This window comes from Botrytis byssoidea (genome assembly GCF_014898295.1).
Source record: "Botrytis byssoidea strain MUCL 94 chromosome Unknown BBYS_020, whole genome shotgun sequence".
Lineage (NCBI taxonomy): Eukaryota > Fungi > Ascomycota > Leotiomycetes > Helotiales > Sclerotiniaceae > Botrytis > Botrytis byssoidea.
This window is the reverse complement of record NW_024065861.1, coordinates 705475-729492: the sequence shown is the minus strand read 5'-3', so window position 1 is coordinate 729492 and position 24018 is coordinate 705475. Positions and strand designations below refer to the sequence as shown.

Below are 24018 nucleotides of genomic sequence, written 5' to 3'. Positions count from 1 at the left end.
GCGGAGGAAGTGAAGGAAGTGGAGAAAAATCTTCGAAAATGTGATAAAGAGATAGCGGCTTATAAGTTTCGCCGAGCATTGGTGTAAGGTTGCAAACAATTCGTCCTTGTAGCAACGTAGATATAGGAAGCTGTTGAATCTCTGGCGGTGGTCGTCGAGCAGAGACAGGACGATTACATGTACAGTGGATCTCAATCAAAGCCAAACGATCAATTGATTAGACTATTAAGAGAATCAGGAAATATTTGATGCAGGATACTGGGTAGACACACCGGAACATATACCATTACCCAAATTATTTGTAAGATTATGTTTGTAGTGGCCGCTCAGTGGTGGGCGAGGTAGGGTGGGGTAGAGTAAAGATAGATAACCTTAGATCGAAAGTGGGTGGGAAGGTCCAAGCGAAGTGGCATGCAGTTGTCTTTATCCTACCTATCACCTCCATTCAAGATATTTTCATGAGAGTATCAATTTAGATACATAATAGTATACCAATCTCTCAATCGAAGAAAATGTGACCTGGTGAAATACTTCCTTGTTCTAATCATGCCAACCGAACTTACCAAATCATCTCAAATCCTCATTGTGGGAGGTGGGACTTGGGCTGTATCTACAGCTCTCCACCTAGCTCGTCGAGGTTATGTAGATGTTACAATACTCGATGCATATCCAATACCATCCCCAATATCCGCTGGGAATGATGTCAACAAGATTGTAGAACAAGGTGACTGCCGCAATGGGGTTTTATGAATGCATAGAAGATTCACTGACATACATAGGCTCTTTCACAGAGGGCGAAGATGATGTTTCTATGATTTTGCTTAACAAAGCGACGGAAGGCTGGTTATATGATCCAGTATTCAAACCTTACTACCATCCTACTGGGTATATCGTAGCTGCAGATACGCCGGCTGCATTGGAGCAGGTTGAAAAGCGAGAGCTGCCCGATTCAAAGTCTGGGTTTGTAAGACTAAAGACCGCGGAGGACTTCAGAAAGACGATGCCTCCCGGGGTGTTAACGGGTGACTTTCCCGGCTGGAAAGGTGTGTTCAAGTCTTCAGGCGCTGGCTGGGTACATGCCCGTAAAGCATTGGAAAGTGCAGCAAAAGAGGCTGATAGGCTTGGGGTAAATTTCATTACCGGTTCACCTGCAGGTGCTATCACTAGTCTCGTTTATGAAGAGGGAGATGTACTGGGTGTAAAGACTGCTGATGGAAAGGAACATCGGGGTGATAGGACAATACTTGCTGCTGGTGCTGGAGCTGATGCGCTTTTCGACTTCAAGGATCAGCTTCGGCCTACAGCCTGGACTCTAGGACATATCAAGATGTCGGAGGATGAGACAAAATTGTACAAGAACCTGCCAGTGCTCTTCAATATAGAGAAAGGGTTTTTCATGGAACCGGACGAGGACAAGCACGAGCTCAAGATATGTGATGAGCATCCTGGCTATTGCAACTGGGTAAGTTCATTTCTTGCCTACTCTTGTTGTGTCGAGAAAAGTCCAGAACACCAGAAAAGGAAGCTTGGAAGGGGTTTGAATTTTTGCACCTGCAGGTGAGGGTTCAAAAAAATTGATCTCTCAGATTTGAATCGGCGTTTGAAAGAGTGATGTGCATGGCGTTTTGAACAGCGTTGCACGTTAGAGATATGCAAGCTTGGCTTTCGACCTTTTCTTCTAGTCTTGAAACAGCTTCAGCTAAAATCAACACCTCCAAATTCAACATGGTAGTGAAGGCTAACGAATTATGTCTTAGATCACAGGGCCAGATGGCAAAACCAGGAGCATTCCATTTTCGAAACAACAGATCCCTATGGATTCGTCCAAGAGAATTCGGCAATTTCTGCTAGAAACCATGCCTCATCTTGCAGATCGTCCGTTATCCTTTGCTCGAATATGTTGGTGCGCTGATACCCCTGACCGGGCTTTTCTCATCGATATCCCTCCGGGATACGCTTCGCTAACTCTGGCGGTTGGCGGAAGCGGGCACGGCTTTATGCACATTACTTCAGTTGGAGGATTTGTTGCCGATTTGATGGAAGGGGTACTAGATCCAAAGCTGAAGAACGCCTTCCGATGGCGGCCTGAAACGGCAGTGAATAGGAACTGGAAGGATTTACAAGGAAGATTCGGGGGACCAAATGAAATTATGGACTTTCAGGACGTTAGAGAGTGGACGGACCTCCCTTCTAGATAGAGCGGCATATCGTAGCATATGATACACGAGAGGCACTTGGAAATATTACGGAACCGCGAGAGCGTTACTGTACTGATGTTCTTACGAAAATTTTATACACTATGAACATGTTTCCCCCTCAAATCAACGTTTGTGTAAATCATATGCCTTATTAACATCAAGAAATACTGATACTGAATCACACATTACAATATGAAGCTTTGAGATCTTAAGGGTCTTGCGTCATAATGATACCATTGAATCTATCTCGTTGGGATTTTGGCACTGGTAATTAACTCAAATTGAATTATGACAGGTTTGACATGTCCATCTAACCCCTGGTAACACTCTATGTACCTATGTATGGTGTAAATATCCTGGAGTATCCCAATAAGTATTTTCTAGTCGATTGTGTTAATCTTCTTCATAGATCTCCTGTTGCATCTGTCGTTCCCAAATTCGATTCGCTGACTTAACAATCTTTGTCGCTTTCGCAAATAGTTTGGCATGGAACTTTTCCTCATCATCGGACGCCAGCCGCAACTTTTTCGGCTGGGCCATCAGGAGTACTGGTATTAGTTCCCTCGAGTCTGCACTTGCAACCGCCCCAACTGTTTTATAGCCATTGTCCCAGAAGATCCTTGCTGTTCGACTTTTGATGAATGTGATTTCCGCTAGAGCGAGTAGGTCGGACTTCGCGCCTATTGCTTGTTAGGTGAAGCGAGTAAGAACATTTGGAAAACCAGAAATTTTTAATCTAAATTATTTACACAGTTATTGTGATAAATGAAGGACATACCGGCTTTTAGACGATCGGAGAAGTGATCAAGCACCGCAGCTAGTGCTCCCCAATCCATCTTCTCACAGAACTTTATCATTCCTGCAGCAAAGCCATGGCACGTTTGCGCCAAATTCTGTATGATTCCTCGTGGTAAGTCGTATTTCCGAGCAACAGCATGAACTGGCATCTCGTTACAAAGATCTCGTAGTTGTAAAGCAGTGTAGAATCTCTTGTATACCCTTGCGATCTCGATTTCTTCTGGCGTAGACTCTCTCATCGACCCCCCTTGCGCCCTAAGAAAAGTCAAATGTTGAGCAACAGATAAGCTTATAGCAGTGAATGAACTTACATTTTATTGATCAATGACGGCTTGAGTCCAACGAAACCAAGAACTCTCAAGTTACTTTCATCAAGCATATCAACTTCGTTACGGAAAATTTGCCAGTTGATATTGCCCTGCATAGTCTGAACAGGCGTGAAGGTGTAAAGCACATGCATTTCGCCATCTAGTACAAAGGCTTCAAGAGATCTTCGTAGTTCTTTATGGACGAACAAGCCATCCTCAGGAGCCAGAGAAGAGGCCACAACAGCTTGACCCAGGTGTGTAGCTTCGTATGAATAGTTTTTTGTCTGTTCTACGAGTTTACTTTCGAGTAAATTTTTAAGGGTTATTTCAACCATCGACTTCAACTCCTCTTGATCAATCGTATGACAGAGGAGAGTTTTTTTTACGTAGTCGTCGATCGATTCGTTACTTGTAGCTAATTTTGTAGTTATTACTTCAAGTAAGGCTCTGTCTAACTATTAATATCAATACCTAATGAAGATTTACTTGAGGGATTTTACCGTTTTATACCTCGCTTGCCTGGCACCAGGCAGCTCTCCACTGACGGTATTTCGGCTTCCATGAGCTCCGCGACGGCCTCAAGGTCAGACTTTTGACAACAGAGATATGTTTCGCCAATTTCATCCTTTCCTTTGCGTCCAGCTCTACCTCTCATCTGTCGACTGCCATGATTAGCATTTATAATTAGTTGTGACAAGCTAGGTACTCACAGCATTGAGGGACCAACTAGATCAGATCCCATTCTAGTGCCATGCAGTATAACCCGCCCTAATGAATTGTCAGTCTCCGTAGAACGTTTGGATTAACAAATGCAGATTTTCTTGAAACTATCAGAAACTTCTTGGAACCAAAAGATAACTCACGGGCGGGAAGATTGATGCCGGCCGCAAGACTGCAGGTCGCTACCATGACTTTCAATACGCCTTCATCGTAGGCAGCTGCGACCAAGTCGCGTTCCTCTGTGGTCAGACCAGCATCTGCGGGTGGGCATCAGAGGTTTCCAGAGATTAGAGGATGGAAAATACATACGATGAAAGGCCACGCCCATTAAGACTGTCTTTTCAAGCACTTGATCAAGACCGCTACTTGTGTCCCTTAGGTCATTTAAGAGATTGCGTCGTCTGTTCATCAAGAGCGGGTCAATAGCATCCATCGAAGGGAGCACTTGGCTTATCAGAAGCGCGTCCCTTTCACAACCCAGTCGACCTGTTATTCGGTAGACTTAGTATTACGATACGGTAGAGCAGACAAACGGAACAACTTACTACTGCAAAATACTAGCACACCGTAGCCACTTCTGGCGGTTTCATTGGCTAAAGCAACGACAGAGTTTATCAAGGGATTGCTCAGCTCTTTATGCCGTGAGCTCTGTATTCGTCTATGAGGACCCGGAAGTGCCTGTATCAAGTTGCCCGAGTTCTGAGAATTCAGTTGCGAAGCCGTCTTGTAGAACCTGTTCGAACTGGAAGCCGGATATATAGCATTTTCAAAGACAAGGTGCTCTTCAACAGGAACAGCCCTATAGTTGGAAATGTAAAATTTGGCATTATTGAGCCATTTAGCGAGCAAGTCTGCATTCTTTGTTTGGTCAGACAGCTCTTCCCATGAGAGAACCACAAACACAAAGGAAGTGTTAGACTTACGTCGAGTGTCGCGCTCATACTGACGATCTGTACGCCTTGTTCTAAACTAAGGAGTTTTGTAGCCATCAACTCCAATATGTATCCACGGCTTTCATCATTTATGAAATGTATCTCGTCCATGACTACAACACCAAGACTTCCAATGGAGCAGTCGTCAATGGCCGCGTTGATAAGCGAGTTTGCCTATAATTATTAGTCAATGACTGTGAGCCGAAAGTATTTGTATCGACGCACCTTCTCGATGGTGCACACAGCAATATCCATATCAGCCCATGTTGCGTTTGACTTGCTGCCACCATAGAAGCCTGTGACCCTAATGGAGTCTTCATCCCCTCGGTTTCGCCACATGGATGGCCATTTTGATTCCCGCACAGAGGTCTCTTTGCAGATCCCCTGGACAATTCTTCGGAGCCATCGAAGTTTCTCTTGAACCAATGCAACATAAGGTAATACCAATAGGGCTTTCTTCCCCGGGTTTTGTGTAATCTTTTTGAGCATGAGGACGTCTGCAACAAGTGACTTTCCGCCCCCCGTAGGAGCAGTATAGACCAAGTTGCGTTGTCCAGCAAGGGCACCACTACGAAGGAGACATTCGGATTGCCATGGGTATATAGATTTGATTCCCACGGCAGCAAAATTTTCGACTAGTTGATTTGGTAATTGATATGCAGGGTGTGATAGATCAAGCAAGGGATTCAGTGTAGGGGTTGGCGTCAAAGCCAGTTGCCTTCTTTGCGAATACTCAGAATTATTCTGAACAGTAACATTATCAATTTCACTTGCTTTTAAAGCACCGGGACGTGTATTTATGAGATTTGGGCGCTTAAAATCTCTCTGCCTAGTGAGGTCAGTTTCGGTATGGGGATGATTAGCGGAAGATGGTGTTTCCCATGATTCTTTGGAATCATTCAACTCATCAAATGCCCTTTTCACAGCAACGCGGGAAATTGTTGTAGACGCAACTCTTGTTGTATCTATGGTAGTTTTGTGATACAGGTCAGACCGTGTTGCGTTAGACTTCTTCATTTCCACGTTGGATTGAGGTCAAGTGAATCGAAGATGTTCTGCAAAAAAAACATGAAGAAAGCAATAAGCCATTAAGACGCAAACCAAAAGGAAAGATAGAAGGCGACCATTAAAATGATAGACGTGGGTAGGTAGTTGGAGAAGCGTACAGAAAAGTGAACTTTTGACGCCAGGTTGTACTGTAGCAAAATACTGGAAGTATCCATGTACCGAAAGTAGGTAGGGTACCTATGTAATTCTAGGTCCCGAAGAACTTTCTGTGACTTTTATTTGCGTGAATGGCCAAATTGATTGTGACTTGCAATTGGTACGGAGCAATGCATCCAATTGGAAGGATTAGTTATTTGTAAGCAAGCAAAAGAATGAGTCAGTCAGTGAATGATGATATAGATATATCTTTGTGAAATTTGACTTCTTCCAACCTTTGCTCTATGATACCCAGTTGGCCGGTGAGAAGGGGTTTCTTTTTGTTTTTGATGTTGATCACTGGCAACACAATGAATGGCTGGCGATGGGATGGAAGGCTCAATCAATGGATGGAGGGAGGTCCATCAATTGATGCAACCTGAATGGTGGGGAGAGTTGAAAAAACTACACGTGATTGAAGCAAGCCAGCCATCGGTGTACCGGGGCTTCCAAATCCGAGCTAGCAAGGATGTCTCTCACTACCCCCGCTTGTAAAGTGGAGACTTCAAGCATTTTGGAAGTTCGAGATCAAAAAAAGTTCGATTGATGGATGGATCTATCTAGTGGATGTTACTCTGTACATTGTTCTACCTGATGGTTCTGTGACACCAAATTGACCTAGTACGCACAGCTATGACTCGAGCAATCAATTGTTGGCATTGGAATATGGAGTCAGTATTTTAGGATGTGAGATATCGAGTGAGTGACTTTGTATGTGTCGGATTATATTGTCAAAGTCATTAATTATCTATATGTATATACTCGTATATAATACACACATCAATTATACTTTCCACCCTTTTGGTGGAATGATGTAAAATGTGTTGTGTGCATGTGTGCGTGGGTGCCCAGGTGTATATATTATATGTATATTATATGTATATTATATGTATATTATATGTATATTATATGTATATTATATTATATATATGCATACTAGGTAGGTATCTACCAGGTATCTGATTTGGATATACCTACCTACCTAGGACGTCAACGAGAATCAAGATGAGAAAAGTGATATATATCAGTCAGTATCTAGGTAATCTCAATGTTATCAATATATTCTTACCTACCTATCTACCCACCCACCCATCCCCTCCTACCTATATACATGCGATTTTGATTATCGGATTTGTGAAGCAACTCTGTTTACCTACCCACCTACCTACAGTCTGTCACATATCTATCTCGTACCATGCCAGGAATGGAATTCTTCAAGTCGCCTCCCGCCTTTTGCTCCCATACATACCCAGCGGGAGAGGGAAGAAAGGGAAGAAAGGGTTGTGAATTCTATGCAGGCACCAATTAGCGCCGCACCATATCGTTTTGTTTGCCAACAAAAAACTCCCATTTCCATTTCCATTTCCATTCCCGTTCTCATTCCCATTCCCATTGTTTTTTACCTACATACATACACATACATACACATACATACTACCTACTTACTAGCATCGCTTCATGCCTCACGCCTGTCTTCATCAACCACCAGTGATCACCATCGCCATCGCCATCGCCATCACCATCACCATTTGTTACATCGATTATTTATCATTGCTTCAGTCAATGTCCTTGGAGAGTGCTTGCTGATTACTACCACTGGATCGCTTCTCCTCCTTGAACATTGAAATCCGGAAAAAGAGTCTATGGACTAGAACTGGACTGGAATAGACTGGAATAGACTGAACTACCTACCTCTTCCAAAAGCTTACCCATATCCGTGCAACCCACCCCATCTATTCTTACCAACTTAAATATCTTCCTGGTACTTACTTATTACCTACCTAATATCTCTCTTTTCAAATATACGGCAAGGTATAGAACCACCTTTTACAACCATTACACCCAAGTCTCCTCCACCCATTTCACATTTACTTTCACCCAAAACCTCAAACATCTACCAAATCATTCATCCAAAACTTTATACTTCCTTTGAGCTCACACTTACGGAACTTTTTAATTCACTTCAACATCAACTTATCACATCCTCCGACTGCGAAGGGCAATATATTACCCATTTTAGATCATTTGGCCAGGGTTGGTGCATCTCTCCAGTTAATACAGGTATATGTTCTTGAGATCTCACAAATAGCCTCGTCTTTAGTTTTACTCATTGTCATCCTGGGGTCCTTCCGCATCCACCCTTTCTACGATACCAAAAAATTCACACCCCAACTATATTGTTCTCAATCTTTCAAATCGATTCATATCTAAGCAATTTCATAATCTCGAACGTCTCTGATGGGTCGAGACCTCGCAAAAATCGTCCGACAGCCTCGTATATAGCGCTTCTCGCACCTCGTTCTCGCGGGAAGCGCTCCAATTCACAATCTGAGATTCGATTGTCCAAGCCACGAATTTGTTCGCGACACAATCGTCATGACCAAAGAAATTAATGCTGGCACCAGCGTCGAAGGCTCATCCAAAAACCTCCCGCCTCAAGAGAGCAATGTGGTTGAGAATGTATCCGCTGCCCACGACTCGCCGGCTGTAAATGCGATGGAAATTGTGCCTGAAAGTAAGGCTTCGACTGCTGCGCCGGGGAAAGGATTGGAGAAGGAATTATTAGCTCTTCGCGATTTCGAATCTCAGCCTATGACCGCGACCAATTCAACGTCCTCCAATCGTTCGAATAAGGATGCTGGAGCCAACGGAGTCGGTGGTGCAGCTTACGGCACTCGATCGCGCAATCGAACAGGTACATCAAGGATCAATTATGCAGAGGACAAGGAGATGGACGTGGATATTGAAATTGCAGCGGCTATGAAAGAGGGGCGCAAGGCCGCTCGGGTCAACGACTCTCGCCCTTCAACATCTGCGGACAATGCGCCACCGACAACTACTGCAAAGAAGGCAACCGTTCCAGAACCAGAGCCTGTCGCAACGGCACAAAACAATAATAAGGAACCTATCCCCGGGACCTCTACGTTCTCTGCAAACCCATCTGTACCAACGACTCAGAACTCCAAGAAAAAGAAACCTCCTGCCCAAACTGCCGCAACTGCAACTGCATCTTCAGCACAAAATGTCGTACAAAATGGTTCGTCAGTACATACAAGTGCCCCCAGAGTCAGCATGGCTGTGCATGATTCTAACATGTTGAGCTTCGATAACTGTGGGGCACGTTTAAAGGACGACAAACTTATAGCAGATGATGGCACTGTTCTATCAGCCAATGGTACGCATCCTGAGGCCATGGATCTACCAGCCGTTTTTCCAATCCTGTTCAAATACTAACGCATTGTCAGATCACGTGTATCTTGTTTGTGAACCTCCCGGTGAGCCATACTATCTTGGTCGGATCATGGAATTCTTACATATCAATAATGACGTCAAGGAGCCCATTGACGCACTACGACTCAACTGGTATTATCGACCTAAAGAAATTGGAAAGAAGGTCAGCGATACGCGTCAAGTGTTCGCTTCCATGCATTCCGATATCAGTCCTCTCACAGCTTTACGTGGAAAATGCCAGATCAAGCACAAGGCCGAAGTCGAGAAGCTCGATGTTTTGAGAACGACGAAGGACAGCTTCTGGTACGATAAATTGTACGATCGTTACATCCATCGATATTACGATGTTATACCCGTTTTCCAGGTCATAAATGTACCTGTTTCAGTCAAAAAAGTCCTTGATGAAAGGTGGAAATACATTATTGTGGAGGTGGGGCGCGGCAAAGAATTTACCAGCGCCGTGAAGACTTGTAAACGTTGCTGCAGATACAGTGCAAGGTGTGTATTTCTGGATTCTTAAGTATCGAATTTAGCTAACATTTTCATAGCAACGACTCTGTTGACTGTGCGGTTTGTTTGAACACCTACCACATGAGTTGTGTAAATCCACCATTGTTGAAGAAACCCTCGCGTGGCTTTGCTTGGGCTTGTGGACCTTGCAGCAAAGCCCAAGAAAAGAAACTCGAGGCTCGTAACACCCCCAATATTACAGATGGAATCATCGACGCCGAAGACGACGAAATGAACGAAGACGAGGATGATCTGCCCGCAGCAGTAGGTGATGCACTTGATACGAACGGGAACACCTCATCAGGCTCTCAGGATGTCGAAATGTCTATTCACCCAGGTACAGCGGAACAGGTTCATCAAGCAAGCCTATGGCTCTTTCGGTACTTGGGTATACACTGCAAAGTTGAAGATGCACTGGATTATGACGATCGTATCTATCCAAGGGCCAGCTCTCGGATTGGAAATCGTCATCAAGCCAATGTTACAGCTTGGCATGGTAGACCTGTGGAGTATGTTAAGGCCGTAGAGATAAAGAAGAAATACATCAAGGGAGGAAGCAGTAGCCACAGAAAGGATGCAAAGTTATCGAAAGAAACTATAGCCGCATTAGAAGCCGACAAAATTGCTCGAGAAAAGCGTCCAATTTGGGTAATGGATGAGCCGAATGGCTACATCAATCGGGGTGAGGATGCAAGTAATGATGATCCCAAAAATACGGCGACGTTGCAGTTTAAAATTCCAGAAGTTGGGGAAGCTTCTAGCAATTCTGAACGGGGAACGGACGACAGAGTTTCATCCTTGGATGTTCCCGCGTATGAGCAACTGGTCAATGATTACATGATTCGTGCAAAAGCAATGGCGAAGCCGCTAGGCCTGCCCGAATTTTCAACGAATCTACTCGATGTAGCCCTACAATTACTCTATTCAAACAAATTTGATGTAGACAAAGCACTTGATGCACTTTCAAAAACAGAAAAGAAGACGTTTAAGGAGCCAGAGCTTAGTCCCGCCGAGCTTAAAAAATTCGAGGACGGCGTTACCAAATTTGGGTCTGAGTGGCTTAGCATTAAAAGGCATGTGAAGACAATGAGCCCTGCTGACGTGGTACGATTTTATTACACCTGGAAAAAGACGGATAGGGGAAAGCAGATATGGGGTAATTATTCAGGGCGAAAAGGCAAAAAGGAGGCCAAAAGAGCAGAAGCGGCCTTGGGAAAGTTACAGGATGACGTTGCCGATGAACACGACGATTCAGCTTTTGACAACGACAAAGTTTTACAGAAGAAGAAGGGATTTCAGTGCAAATTTTGTTCCGTAAGAAGCTCGCAGAGATGGAGACGAGCTCCCAATACCCCTGTGGGTGCTACTGTCCCTGAAAATTCAAATAGCAAAGGAGCTGCAAAGGAGAAAGGTAACCAACTTGTGTTGGCGTTATGTCAAAGATGTGCAGAACTTTGGCGCCGTTATGCGATACAGTATGAAGACGTTGATGAAGTAGCCAAAAAGATGGCGGCCTCGGGAGGACGAGCTTCTAAACGCAAAATGGATGAAGAATATCTCAGAGAACTCAAAGCTGCAAACGAAGGGTTTGGTCAAACAGATGCTCTCCCCACTACAGCACCTGTCTCGACTGCCAGCACACCTGTACCTGCACCTCTAGTGCCAGCAGCGTCAGAACCGCCTAAGAAGAAAGTCAAAACCAATCCAGATAACAAGGAAGTTTCAGATTCTGCGCTTGAGAACGGTAATATAGTAGCACCTGCACAACCAAAGAAGAAGCCAATAGTAGAAAAACCTCCTCCGCCTCCGCCTCCGCCTCCAGAAGTTCCCAAGCCGAAACTTCTTCCATGTGCTGTTTGCGCCCAGTTGGAACCATTAGGAGATCAGCACCTTTCCTGCAAAGATTGTAGAATGGCTGTGCATCGAAACTGCTATGGCGTTGTCGATACCCGAAGCCCCAGCAAATGGACCTGTGACATGTGTCAGAACGATAAAGACCCTAAAGTATCAATTGTAAGTTCATTCGAGTTCTTGATTGTATTTGTTCTTTCACTCACGATGTTAGCAATATAAATGCATGCTTTGTCCTATAGAGTTTACAGAGCATGATTTTGTGGAACCGCCCCGGATTTCTCACAAGAAGAAATCTGAAAAGGAGCGGGAGCGAGATCGCGTGGAGAGAGAAAATGCGCTGAAAGCTGCAGACTACTTTCGAAAGAAGCAGGAAGAATACAATAAGCCTGTCAATCCTCGGGAGCCATTGAAGCGCACAGCTAATAACAATTGGGTACACGTCACTTGTGCTGTATTTACGCCCGAAGTGAAGTTCGGAGACGCGAAAGCTCTAGTTCCATCTGAAGGGATTCCATCGATCCCTTCGAGTAGATATGATGAGGTTTGCAAAGCATGCAAGAAGAAAGGCGGTGCCTGTGTAAATTGCCACTTCTGTCGAGCACCAGGTAAGATTCTAGTCACATACCCTAGTTGTCATGTTGCTAATTAGCATTGCAGTGCACGTGGAATGTGCGCACCAGAATGGGTACATTCTAGGTTTCGATATCGCTCCGGTGAAGGGTTCTCGTCGCGACCAGCACAACATTGTGAACATCAATGGTGAGAATGGAGCCATGTCTGCCGCTATCTGGTGCAAAGAACATGTACCAACCAAGACTATTGTGCATCGCATGCACGACATCGTTGACGAAACGGGTCTTAATGCTTTACAACTCTATGTACAAAACTTCAAGCAGGCAGATTTGGCACTGACTGGCACAGTTCGTAAAGCGAACCTCGTCAACCAATCTACCAGAGCCGTCAGTGCTGTCAATAACCCAACACCCCAAAATCGTCGGACATCTACGGGGGCTCCTATATCGACTCCTACAACAAATAGACGTGCTTCTTTAGCATTGGTCAAAGTTGAGGATTCACCATTGAGTAATTCACTTTCGGTGCGCGACGCAGAAAGAACATGTGCCACTTGTAGTGTTGATATCAGCCCTAAATGGTGGCCGATGATTGAAAATACTGTTGCAACCAGTAGTCCTGCAGCTCCCTTGAACGCTATACTGGATCACGATCCTACCAAATCGGACAGCCCTGGACTCGCCAATGGCCATTTACCTAGTGCCCCAACAGGCGAAAGAAGTGGAGTTCATGTCGCACTCGCCGCCGCAGCCTTGGATCAAAATACCAAAAAGCCGGCCCCTTTACCTACGGAGTTTCAATGCCATCAGTGCCATTGGAAGAAAATTCGAAAGCAACCTACACCAATACCGACGCCTCCACCTATGCCTATACCCACGGTAAGCGATCGCGAGGTTTCTAGACCTCCCGCGCCCCTTTCTATACCGACTTCTACACCTATCATTGCAAGTATTCCTCCGCCCGAGCTTGAGCGCAATCATACGCCGCATCAATACCCATGGCCGCCCCAACCTCCATCGTATCCGTCCAACACCCCGTACAACAACTGGCTTCGTCAATCTCCAGTCCCAACGAATGTCGCTGCCGTACATCAAGTCAATGGCAATCATTCACCAAGGATGCCTGGAGTTGCGCTACAACTGGGAGGGCAACCTCACAATCGTCAGCCTGTGCAAGGTCTACAGCCATCCCCTCATCAGAATGGACGTTTGCCCAACGGTTATCCACCCTCTCCTCATCGACTTCCTGGACCTCCGCCCATGCATATGCAAAATGGAAGCTACGGATCATATGCTTCTAATAGACCCCCTCCTCATCATTTGACAAATGGAGGACCGCCTCCTCGTGCCCCGGAGCATCCTTTCTCGCAACACAGTGCGCCGATGCATTCTCGTCCGTATGGTGCACCACATGGACCGCCACACGGACCACAACACGGACCACAACACGGTAGTCCACAGCTCAACCGGCAACTGAATGGACTGCCTCCCCCACCCAATGGTCTTCCTCCGCCGAATGGTCTTCCTCCGTTAAATGGTGTGAGACCGAACAACAATCAGGTCAATGGGGGAGCAAGCGCGAGTCCATCACTAGCAAATTTACTCTCTTAAAGAAAGGGCAGAGTAGTCATACAAGCATGCATAGTACTTACGTCTTTTGTCACACTTCCGTTACATGTTTACATTTATCTCTTTCATGTATTGTATGATTCCAATGTTTAACTTAAGGCGTTTTATGGAGGTCACATCTTCTTTCATGAGCGTGGCGTTTGAGACAAACACAATGTAAAATAGATTATTGCACACTGACCGAGGTGGGAAATTAGAATCGGTCATGGCAACGTGAGTCGACTGATTCAACAACAGGATGGTGTTCTACAAAGGATGCCATACATATAAACAACTATATGTACATCCCTTGTATGAAGAGTTAGTTTCGTGAAAAATGTAATGTACCAAAATTTTGAATGCAATGCATTATGGATAATTTGTGACCAGGGTGTTTATGTCGCTTGCAACCATGTCATTTATATCACGCCATTCGATAAACACTCGTCATGAGGTTCTAAAGATTACATCTGAATGTTGTAAATTTTGCTATTAAAAAGTTTTAAATTATTGAATGGTGCACTTGGCAGGCAGGCCACATGGGCCTTCCTTGTCTTTAGCCCCGGTTTCTCCTGTGTCTGCTTTATGGCTTGCTTTATGGTTTGCTTGTTGGATATTTTTGGTTTCTCCATGGCTATCTGCCAAAATTGAATCTGACTTTACTTCTCCATTGTTTGTGACGGAACCCTATTAATGAAGGTTAGCAGTTTGAATCAATTGTAATCGTTGACTATTGTCTTCGGGCTCACTTACATCTAGTCACGCGAAGCTGACTTTGCTAATGGTCTTTCCAAATTCCTCGCCTTGAATGGTGGCAAGTTCTAACTCGAGTGCAGAGGGTGATCGAGATCCATCGGCGCCCTATAGAATATCAGTCCTATATCCTCACGCAGGCAGTACACCGCTACATGATCCTCTCAAACAGATTAATAAAAAAAGACTTACAGCGAAGGTTCCGGCACCCCATGGGGAACCACCTCTAACCTCTTCCAAATTTGCGAGTTGTGGGAACGACTTTGCATAACCCAATGGAACATAAATGATACCGTGATGAGCTAATGTTGAGAGAGAAGCAAGAACAGTGCTTTCTTGTCCACCACCTGGAGTGCCGGTGGAAACAAAAATTCCGGCGAATTTTCCCCAGTAGCCTCCGGTTTGCCATTGGCTGCCGGTAGCGTCCCAGAAGGCCTTCCATTGAGCGGGGAAGTTGCCATATCTGGTTGGGATACCGAAGAGAAATGCGTCCTGGGCTGTGTCAGCTGGGTGGGTATGGGGTGTAGGGATAGGAGGAGATTCAAAGCTTGGGGTGAGTGTGGTTTGTGGGGTTAACAGTGGAATGGTAAGACTTACATAATCTGCAAGAGTCTTTGGGTCGATGACTGGAATGTCGGATTTTGCAGGAGCGTGCATCTTAGCCAAGACCTCTTGAGGAAGAGTCTCTGGAACTCTATTTGGTGAATTATTAGTATTGAGGGAGTTTGATTTCCTTCAAACATGATAGTTGGAAACTTACTGGAAGAGATCGGCTTCAATTCCGGCTTTCTTGAGACCTGCTTGTTCGGCCTCGGCAAGCTTTTGGATGTGGCCATACATGGAGTACTGTGGGAGACATGGTGGTTAGTATCATGGCATTTGCTTGGGTGGAATGGATTTGAAATATTATAAAAGACGGGTTCATGTGGAATGTAGTGTGTGAATATTCTATACGTATGGGTTCGTTCCATGCAATAATTGGAATGATATAGAGAAGTACTTACGAAAACGATAGCTACTTTAGGAGCCATGATGAGAGTTTTGATAGAGAATTAATTGGGAAAAGGAAGATTGATATGAAGAGTATGAGTATGGTATGAGAGAGACTTGGACAGAGAGAAGATTGAAGATTGAATGATGAGGAATAGAGAAAAGAATTGGATAGATGGGAATGTCTCTCCCTTCTTATATGCATTCATACATCACTCGATTCATTCATTCATTCATTCATCATCAATATTGACTTTCGGTTGGGGTAAAGTCAAAGAAGCAATGGAGGGGTTAGAGATACCTACCAAGTATCTAGATACTCGTACTTCTGATGCATTACTAGGGTTCCATGAGGGAAATGCACCTCGGAAGATATTGAGATTTCCCAAAACGCATTAGTGAGTTGATTACAGATGCTTTAATAAGTGGTTGGTTAATCACCACTTGGCATATTGAAGCACGCAAGGAGAATTTAGATTTAGATTTAGATTGGTTGTCGATTATGAAAACATTACCATAGCTTTAAGTAAGCAATTGGTAAAAGGTTAACTTACCAGATCCTCGAGTATATTACCGATGGATGATAAAGGTTCTTTCTCTCTTTACAAATACCTCATTACCAGGGTAGGGAGGGTAGTATTTTAAGTATTCAATATTTGATGTCTATGTGTTTTGTGTTTTGTGTTTTGTGATAATATACGTAACGTTATATTTTTTGTCTTTCTAAAAAAAAAAATACGTAGAATTATTATTTACATGTAATTTAGAGATAATCGTAACGCAACCGGGAAATCACGTAAATAGATAATGTTTACTATGTATATAAAGCAAATTCATACTTCTCTTTCGACTTTCCCTTTACGTATCCAAGTACTTGAATCCATCCTTCTGATTAATCACAATTACTGAGTTTTTCCCCGTTTGCATCTGCCAGCAAAACTGTCCAAGGCTTAAGTAATCCCGCTGCATTGACCCCCTCACGTCTATCACCTTCATCACGCTTTCTCAATTTGGTTAACGTAATCTTACTTACCAACCTACATGTCAATTGGAATGTCGAATTTTCGAAAATCGCCCAATGCACATATCATTCTTTAATGCGAGGAACTTTCGCAGATACAATGCTATTATTCCCTTCCCTTCCTTAAGTACTAGAAGATGCATTGCCAATTTTTCGTCTCGTTTTATTCTGTCATCATCTGCTCGCAATCATGTCATTTATTTCAGGCCTCAACTTTTTCATCGGGGAAAGAAAACGAAATCTACTTTTAATTTCAATGATCTCCCACATGGTCTAGATTTGAGGCCCCTGGAATCTTTGAATTTGGAGCAATCACTTATTAAGGATAAATCTCCAGAGAGAGTTTCCTTGGAATTTTTTGAAGATGTTCAAGATTTACTTCAAGAGCCAGAGCCAGAGCCAGCCACAACTGAATCTGAAGAACGGGAAATTCCCGCAACTTCAGATGATGTTGAAGACGACACAGAGAAAGTAAAACCATCAAGAAGAACCAGGCGTATAGAGGGTTTGCCCCAAGGTTTGATCGTTCTTGACTCCGAATCCTCAGAGATACAAGAATCACAAGTTACTCCATCTTCGTCAACAAGCGAGAAAATTTCTAAAAAAGCCAAAGCATCAGGTGAATTAGAACTTCCCCAAGGATTACTTCCTCTGGAGCCATTGGAGATTGAGAATGAACCACCACCATATCCAACCGTGATCATGCAGGCCCGTAACAATATGCTCAAGTTTGAGAACTGCGTGGTTATCACACGCGTTGGAGGTTTCTATGAATTATATTTTGAGCATGCAGATGAATTTGGTCCGCTTCTGGGTCTTAAGGTTTCCCAGAAGAAAACAAATGCTGGGCCTGTGTCACTGGTAAGTCTTCGTCATGATATCATCCTATTATGTAATAACGGTAGATAGGCTGGGTTTCCTTTTCATCAACTCGATCGTTATTTGAAGATACTTGTTCAAGATTTGAATCGATATGTTGCTATATCGGAAGAATTCCCAAATGATATGTCGGACAAGGTAAAATCTGGAGGGCTGATGCATGATCGAAGAGTCTCACGTGTTGTTACACCTGGCACTCTCATCGATGAAGGTTTCATGGACCCTCTCTCGAACAACTATGTACTTGCAATACACATACAGCACGGCAACACCACTGATACTATTGAATATGAGAGGCATCATAAATCAATCGGTTTGGCTTGGCTGGATCTATCAACTGGCCATTTCTTCACCCAAAAATCATCGCTTTCACAACTTCCTTCCTTCCTGGCCCGTATAGCTCCACGCGAAATTGTATTGAATGAAGAGATGCAATCTATGAAAAGCCACGAAATATTTGCCATTCTCACCGACGAACAACATATGATTACTTATGCAACGCTTTCACGAGTGAAGCCTATATCCGAGTGGACCCCCATGCTAGAATCGGCAGTTTCACCATCCTCGGTAGATACCTTCACGGAGGAAGAGATATCGGCTGGCAGTTGCTTACTTCATTATGTTGAAACAAGGTTACAAAGTACGAACATGAAACTTCAACCTCCTGTACGTCAATTGAATGTTATGGGAATCGATAAGAATACTATGAGAGCTCTAGAGATCAAGAAGACCATCAAGGAAGACGTCTTCAGTGGTAGTCTGTTGCACACAATCCGACGTACAGTTACAAAAGGAGGTGCAAGACTGTTGGAGAACTGGCTTGGTAAGTTTTGTTTCTCTTAATAATTTGGGTGATTGTCAGAGGCTGACGTGAATAGCATCACCTTCAACATCTCTGGATGTGATAAACTCTCGGCTCGATCTCGTGACATACATGCTTGAGAATGAGAATCTTCGAGACCAAGTGACCACTCTCCTGAAACGTAGCCATGATTCCCATCGTCTGCTGCAAAAGTTTGCGTTTGGCAGAGGAGATGGCGATGATCTTTTAGATTTAGCTACTACGATACATGCTACTCGAGATTTGACATTCGCACTCGAAGGTCATAATGCGATGCCCAAGCCTTGCATACAAGAATTGCTTAATCGTATTCACCTCAAAGACCCAATGGAACTCGCTCAAGCAATCACAGAAGCCATCGACGAAGAAGGTCTAGTTCAGCAGCATCGCATTAAAGAAGGTGAGAGTGGAGAGATGCAAGCATTGGCCGAAGCAATTGTCGCCTCGGAAGGAACCACAGAAGAAACATCCATCCTTCGGAAGAGCAGTCGCAAGAAATCTACCAGCCTTCGCGAATATTATAACCAAGGGAGTGAAGCCTGGATCATGAAACCAAGCGCCACGCCAACCCTCAAACGTCTCCACACAGAACTATCTTCTCTAGCAAATCAAAAGACCGCCCTGGCAGCTTCCCTCTGCGACCGTCTCGGCGCAACAAGTCTCACCCTTCGCTTTACCCCCGGCCTCGGTCACATCTGCCACGTTAAAGGAAGAGATATAACTCTGGACATGCCCGAAGCCCGCACCATCAGCTCAAGCAAAAGTACCCGTTCTCTTCACCATCCCGAATGGTCACTCCTGGGCCAAGAAATCGATCAATGTCGCATCCACGTTCGAGCCGAAGAACAGCGATTGTTTTACAAGCTTCGCGAACTGGCTATTACCAATCTCGTGAAACTTCGTCGTAACGCAGCTGTACTGGACGAAATTGATATCACGTGTTCATTTGCTTCATTGGCGAATGGAAGAGGTTGGACTCGTCCTATCCTCAATACAAGTTCTGCGCACAAAATTATTGGCGGGAGACATCCTACCGTCGAGACTGGTTTAGAGGAAGAAGGTCGAAGTTTTATTTCCAATGATTGTCTGGTGGGAGACGTTCATAAAGCATGGCTACTCACAGGACCAAATATGGCTGGCAAGAGTACTTTTCTGCGTCAAAATGCATTGCTTACGGTTCTTGCACAAGTCGGATCATATGTACCTGCTGAATATGCAGAGTTGGGGATTGTAGATCATATATTCAGTCGTGTTGGGTCTGCAGATAATCTCTACCGAGATCAATCGACATTCATGGTGGAGATGTTGGAGAGTGCGACGATCCTTAAAAATGCGACTTCACGATCATTCGTCATCATGGATGAAATTGGTAGAGGAACAACACCAACTGACGGTGTGGCCGTGGCCTTTGCATGTTTGCACCATCTTTATCATGTGAATAAATGTAGGGCATTGTTCGCGACACATTTCCATGCATTGGTGGACTTAATAGAAAAGAACAATATGGACGCAGTGGGCTTTTATTGTACGGATGTGGAAGAAGATGGAAACACAGATGGAGCATTTAGGTATATGTATAGATTGAAGGAGGGTATCAACAGACAGAGTCACGCTCTCAAGGTTGCTAAATTGGCTGGATTGCCGAGGGAAGCTATTGAGGTTGCTAGGCAGGTATTGGAAAAAGGTGCAAGTCCTAAATAGATAGTCAGTAATTGATCACGAATATGAGTGTTTGTATGGCATAATGATAAATATTGAAAGCATTCAGGAAAAAATTAGAGTGTTGTTGTTTTTAATCTTCAATGTGCGCATGCACTCGGGGTTAAAAAGCTATGATTTATTCATCACAAAGCTTGAGAAAATTATGGGGTATGTGAAGAAAAAACGACGAACCTTTTGGAGTTGATAGATTTGTGATTTTCACATCACATTTCATTTTCATACCACGATACGCATGCTTGGGCTTGTTAAGTTTTTTCAATTTTCCAGAGTCAAGATACTTGGATGACAACTAGATAATCTTGATGTTCCTATATATCCTCTCAGACATACAGAGAATTCATTTCAGATATATCATTGGCCAATTTAGTCGAACATTCCTCCGAATCCCTCATCAGCGGAATCCTCAGCCTCGGACTCCTCCTTCTTGGCCTCCTCAGCAGCAGCAGCAGCTGGGGCAGCCTCAGTAGCGACAGGTCCGGCACTGGCGTAGGCCTCTGGGTTGGCAATTCGGTCCTTCAACTCATCAATCTCAGACCAGCTGTAGTCGGTTGAGATGGCAACAGCCAAAACCTTCTTGTAGCTGTTAACAACAGAGTGCATAACAGATGGAAGGGTTGGGAAGTTGGCAGCCAAGGAGATAGCAGCGATTGTGGTGATAGCACTGCTGAAAGCCTTAAGAAGTTGGGACTCCTCGATGTCGAGAACACTTGGTGGGAAAGTGTTACCAGCATCGTAAACTTGGGAGATACCCATACCGTATGTGAACGGAGAGATGTTCAACATGTTAAGAAGGGTAGCCTCGGAAGCTCCGACCTTGGAACCAGCCTCAACGAGCTTCAAGTCTGCGGTAATTTCAATGGTACCACGGGCAATCTTGGTTGGGACACCGAGAGCTTGGAAGAAAGAGGTCTTTCCTGGTTCCATACCGGTGTTACCGGCTGGGACGTAGACATCAGCTGGGGCAACGGCACCAGCTCTGGCTGGAGCAGCGACCTTGTTGTCGAGAATTTTGTCACGGATGGTCTTGAGGTCTTGGTTGGTGAAAACGAAACCGACGTTACCCTTGACGAAAGGAAGGAGACGCTCGTATTCTGGGTTGTCACCGACGAAGCCCTTGACGGCACGGCGGACCTATTCAATCACAAAAATTAGCTTTCCGAGCGCGCCAACATAGCAGAATCCATCGATCTCGAGTAAACGTACCATGGTGTTCTTTCCCATCAAGACAACACCCTCACCACGGAGAGATCCACGGATCTCGTGCATTTGTTGAGAGCTGACATTGTCGACGGTGACGATGAAGATGGACTTGTACTCCTCGAGTAAACCCTTGAGCTTATCGAAGTAGCCGGCCTTGTTTTCGGATTTGCCCCCCATATCTTCTTATTTGTGAAGTTAGGTGATTTAAGGACAAATTTATTATGTTGGAATTGAGGATTTGTTCTTCGTGGAAGAATTGTGATTGTCGCGAAGTAAATTAAGATTAGAAAAAAGTTCCATTTGATGAGTTTGACGAATTGCTAGAATGTGGGAGCCGCTAGTGCTTAGCGCAACCTGGCATGCGAAGAAATATTTTGATTGGTTCAGACGCTCAGACCCTTGTTGATAAATAAATTCGAGATATCTGGATAAATGTTTTATATTTTTTGGTGTATTTATTGGTATTTCAATATACGAATAGCCACTCCAAGGAAATAACTGTATTCCCGTTTAGAATCTATTTACTTGATCGGGAGGCCAAGTCAGTCTATCAAAAAAGATGTCGAAACTCAGAACACCATACCAATGCCTCAAACAATGTGGTAACTATCTTGTAGCAGCTCGAGGCTCAAGCATAGATACCTTTGACATTAAAGATGGTTCATACCTTTCAACATGGAAGTCTCCAGTGCCAGAAAGTACAAATGCATTGAAGACAACTGGAGAAGAGACGCAAACCAAAAGTGAGGAGCAGAACCCAGAAACTTCTACTCAAGATGCCCCATTGGAATCGCAAACCCCGCCAGCAAAGAGACGAAAGTTATCCGTTGGCGAGGAAAAGGAGGAGAAGGAGGAGAAGATTGTTGTCGTACAGCAATTGAAGAAAAAGGCGAAGATTACACCACCTAAGATTGTTGAACCTTCACCCATTACTGCTTTGACCATCACAAAAGACCTCCAGCACGTGGTTGCAGTTACCGGCGAGGACAAAACTATTAGAGTATTGGCATGGGAGGATAAAGTAGGCAAAGAATTAAAACAGATTAGTGATCGGTAGGGACTTTTTGCTCTCAATAAATGACTCTGACTGACAAATTTAGTACTATGCCTAAACGGCCCTGTGCTCTTGCCACTACCGATGACTGCAGTACCATAATCAGCGCTGATAAATTTGGAGATGTGTATTCTCTTCCTCTCATCCCATCTCCTTCAGTTCCATCCGCTAAAGAAGATGTTTCTACCGAGAAGCAAGCTCCAAAGAAGTTCCAGCCTTCAGCCAGTGCCTTGACAGTGCATTCCGTACGCAACTTAAAAGCTCTTGAGGCTCAAAAGAAACAGACCAACAAAGTGTCTGAGAAAACTGGTCCAGATTTTGAGCACAAACTTTTACTTGGACATGTTTCCATGTTGACGGATATCGTGACGGCGTCTGTGACAGGCCGTCACTACATTCTTACAGCTGATCGTGATGAGCATATTCGTGTTAGTCGCGGAATTCCTCAATCGCACGTCATTGAGGGATTCTGTCTCGGACACGTTGAATATGTTAGCCGTTTATGTATCCCTTCTACAAGACCAGAAATTCTTATTTCTGGTGGTGGAGATGACGACCTACACATTTGGAACTGGCTCGACGGATCCCTACTATCGAAAATGAATCTCAAGTATCAGATTGAAGCATTTGGCCCAGAAGCCACCAAAGACGAAGCCGAGACCGAGTCTAAGAAGGTTGCAGTAACGGGTATCTATCACGCTAGAGATGAAACATCTGATCGAGATATCGTGGTAGCTACATCTGAAGGGCAAGTTCTATTAACCTACGCACCAAGTGCCCAAATTGAACTCAAGCTAACAAAGTCTCAGTGTTCCTGCCGCCTTCGTCTATACTCTCACGCCTTCCAACCAACTCATACATACCCAAACCATCACCTTACCAGGAAATGCGCTCTCTTGCACCCTCAGAAATCCTACCCCGTCATCTCCATTCTCCCTCATAATCTCCATCGACAACATCCACGAATCAGGCTCCATCACCGTAGTAAAGGACGATAATTCAACCGTCGCAAACCCTCTACAATTCTTCAAATACGAAAATGAGAAATTCGCTAATGTGCAATTGGAAGGATTTGTATCGCAAGATAGTGAGGGTGTTTTGGATGCGGAGAAGAAGAACAAACTGGGTGGTCTCTTGTATAATATTGGAAATTTGAGAAAAATGGAGGATGAGGAATGAATTCACGCATGTTTGTTAGCTAGCTAGCTGATCAATTGAATGGAAAAATACCCAAGCCATATCTTCACATCATACACAATCAGGCCAAAGACAATAACAATAATCTGCCACCCTCCCACTGACATCAAAATCCATATTCCATAGATTCACTTCCCTCCTCCCCACAAAAACACAGAACTTTTGTCCAAAAACAAAGTCAAGTCACCATCACTCGTGAGATTCACTCCTCCCCTCCCCACAAAAACCTCAATTCATCCAACAACCAAAAAGGCAAAAAACCATGTTGAACATGGGAAAATCCTCTCTGATATGAGGATTTTATTACTAGCAGAACCCTTCGAAATGGGGTCAATTCTGTCCGTAATCTATCAAACATCCCACCCATCCGGAGATGGTTAAAACGCGGTGTATATAAGTCAGTAGTGTAGACCACTGCGCCAGGTCG

At 44.3% G+C, this 24018-nt stretch overlaps 7 protein-coding genes across 7 annotated transcripts; 4 read left to right on the top strand and 3 right to left on the bottom strand.

Annotated features, from left to right (window-relative positions):
• Positions 1-546: 546 nt before the first annotated feature.
• On the top strand, positions 547-2316 carry EAE97_009161 (uncharacterized protein; the record flags this gene model as incomplete). The annotated part of the gene is made up of 3 exons (XM_038879676.1): positions 547-724; positions 780-1462; positions 1758-2316. 3 exons carry the CDS (start codon positions 547-549, stop codon positions 2196-2198), a joined length of 1302 nt encoding a protein of 433 aa, XP_038729689.1. The 3' UTR covers positions 2199-2316.
• A 275-nt stretch (positions 2317-2591) lies between these two features.
• On the bottom strand, positions 2592-5973 carry EAE97_009160 (uncharacterized protein; the record flags this gene model as incomplete). Its single annotated transcript, XM_038879675.1, has 10 exons — positions 2592-2878; positions 2977-3251; positions 3308-3751; positions 3805-3966; positions 4015-4072; positions 4168-4281; positions 4334-4510; positions 4570-4882; positions 4948-5130; positions 5182-5973. 10 exons carry the CDS (start codon positions 5971-5973, stop codon positions 2592-2594), a joined length of 2805 nt encoding a protein of 934 aa, XP_038729688.1.
• Positions 5974-7255: 1282 nt separating this feature from the next.
• EAE97_009159 (uncharacterized protein) lies at positions 7256-14323 on the top strand. Its single transcript, XM_038879674.1, has 6 exons — positions 7256-8193; positions 8261-9334; positions 9405-9888; positions 9939-11913; positions 11966-12359; positions 12412-14323. Exons 2-6 carry the CDS (start codon positions 8536-8538, stop codon positions 13935-13937), a joined length of 5178 nt encoding a protein of 1725 aa, XP_038729687.1. The 5' UTR covers positions 7256-8193; positions 8261-8535; the 3' UTR covers positions 13938-14323.
• Positions 14324-14398: 75 nt separating this feature from the next.
• On the bottom strand, positions 14399-15881 carry EAE97_009158 (uncharacterized protein). The gene is made up of 5 exons (XM_038879673.1): positions 15692-15881; positions 15448-15533; positions 14880-15381; positions 14709-14795; positions 14399-14621 (listed from the first exon to the last, which is right to left on the bottom strand). Exons 1-5 carry the CDS (start codon positions 15716-15718, stop codon positions 14442-14444), a joined length of 882 nt encoding a protein of 293 aa, XP_038729686.1. The 5' UTR covers positions 15719-15881; the 3' UTR covers positions 14399-14441.
• An 874-nt stretch (positions 15882-16755) lies between these two features.
• Positions 16756-20119, top strand: EAE97_009157 (uncharacterized protein; the record flags this gene model as incomplete). The annotated part of the gene is made up of 3 exons (XM_038879672.1): positions 16756-17559; positions 17608-18400; positions 18456-20119. 3 exons carry the CDS (start codon positions 16756-16758, stop codon positions 20117-20119), a joined length of 3261 nt encoding a protein of 1086 aa, XP_038729685.1.
• A 384-nt stretch (positions 20120-20503) lies between these two features.
• On the bottom strand, positions 20504-21517 carry EAE97_009156 (uncharacterized protein; the record flags this gene model as incomplete). Its single annotated transcript, XM_038879671.1, has 2 exons — positions 20504-21271; positions 21344-21517. 2 exons carry the CDS (start codon positions 21515-21517, stop codon positions 20504-20506), a joined length of 942 nt encoding a protein of 313 aa, XP_038729684.1.
• Positions 21518-21899: 382 nt separating this feature from the next.
• On the top strand, positions 21900-23573 carry EAE97_009155 (uncharacterized protein; the record flags this gene model as incomplete). Its single annotated transcript, XM_038879670.1, has 3 exons — positions 21900-22393; positions 22441-23142; positions 23204-23573. The coding sequence occupies 3 exons, from the start codon at positions 21900-21902 to the stop codon at positions 23571-23573; spliced, it is 1566 nt and encodes a 521-aa protein (XP_038729683.1).
• Between the last annotated feature and the right edge of the window lie 445 nt (positions 23574-24018).

What these genes read in the sequence shown, in the direction of transcription:
- EAE97_009159 (XM_038879674.1), top strand. Translation starts at nt 8,536, where the DNA reads ATGACCAAAGAAATTAATGCTGGCACCAGCGTCGAAGGCTCATCCAAA. An exon ending in CACTGTTCTATCAGCCAATG is followed by an intron (nt 9,335 to 9,404) that starts GTACGCATCCTG and finishes ACGCATTGTCAG; the next exon opens with ATCACGTGTATCTTGTTTGT. An exon ending in AAGACCCTAAAGTATCAATT is followed by an intron (nt 11,914 to 11,965) that starts GTAAGTTCATTC and finishes TCACGATGTTAG; the next exon opens with CAATATAAATGCATGCTTTG.
- EAE97_009158 (XM_038879673.1), bottom strand. Translation starts at nt 15,718, where the DNA reads ATGGCTCCTAAAGTAGCTATCGTTTTC. An exon ending in CTAAAGTAGCTATCGTTTTC is followed by an intron (nt 15,534 to 15,691) that starts GTAAGTACTTCT and finishes TGTCTCCCACAG; the next exon opens with TACTCCATGTATGGCCACAT. An exon ending in GGGGTGCCGGAACCTTCGCT is followed by an intron (nt 14,796 to 14,879) that starts GTAAGTCTTTTT and finishes GATATTCTATAG; the next exon opens with GGCGCCGATGGATCTCGATC.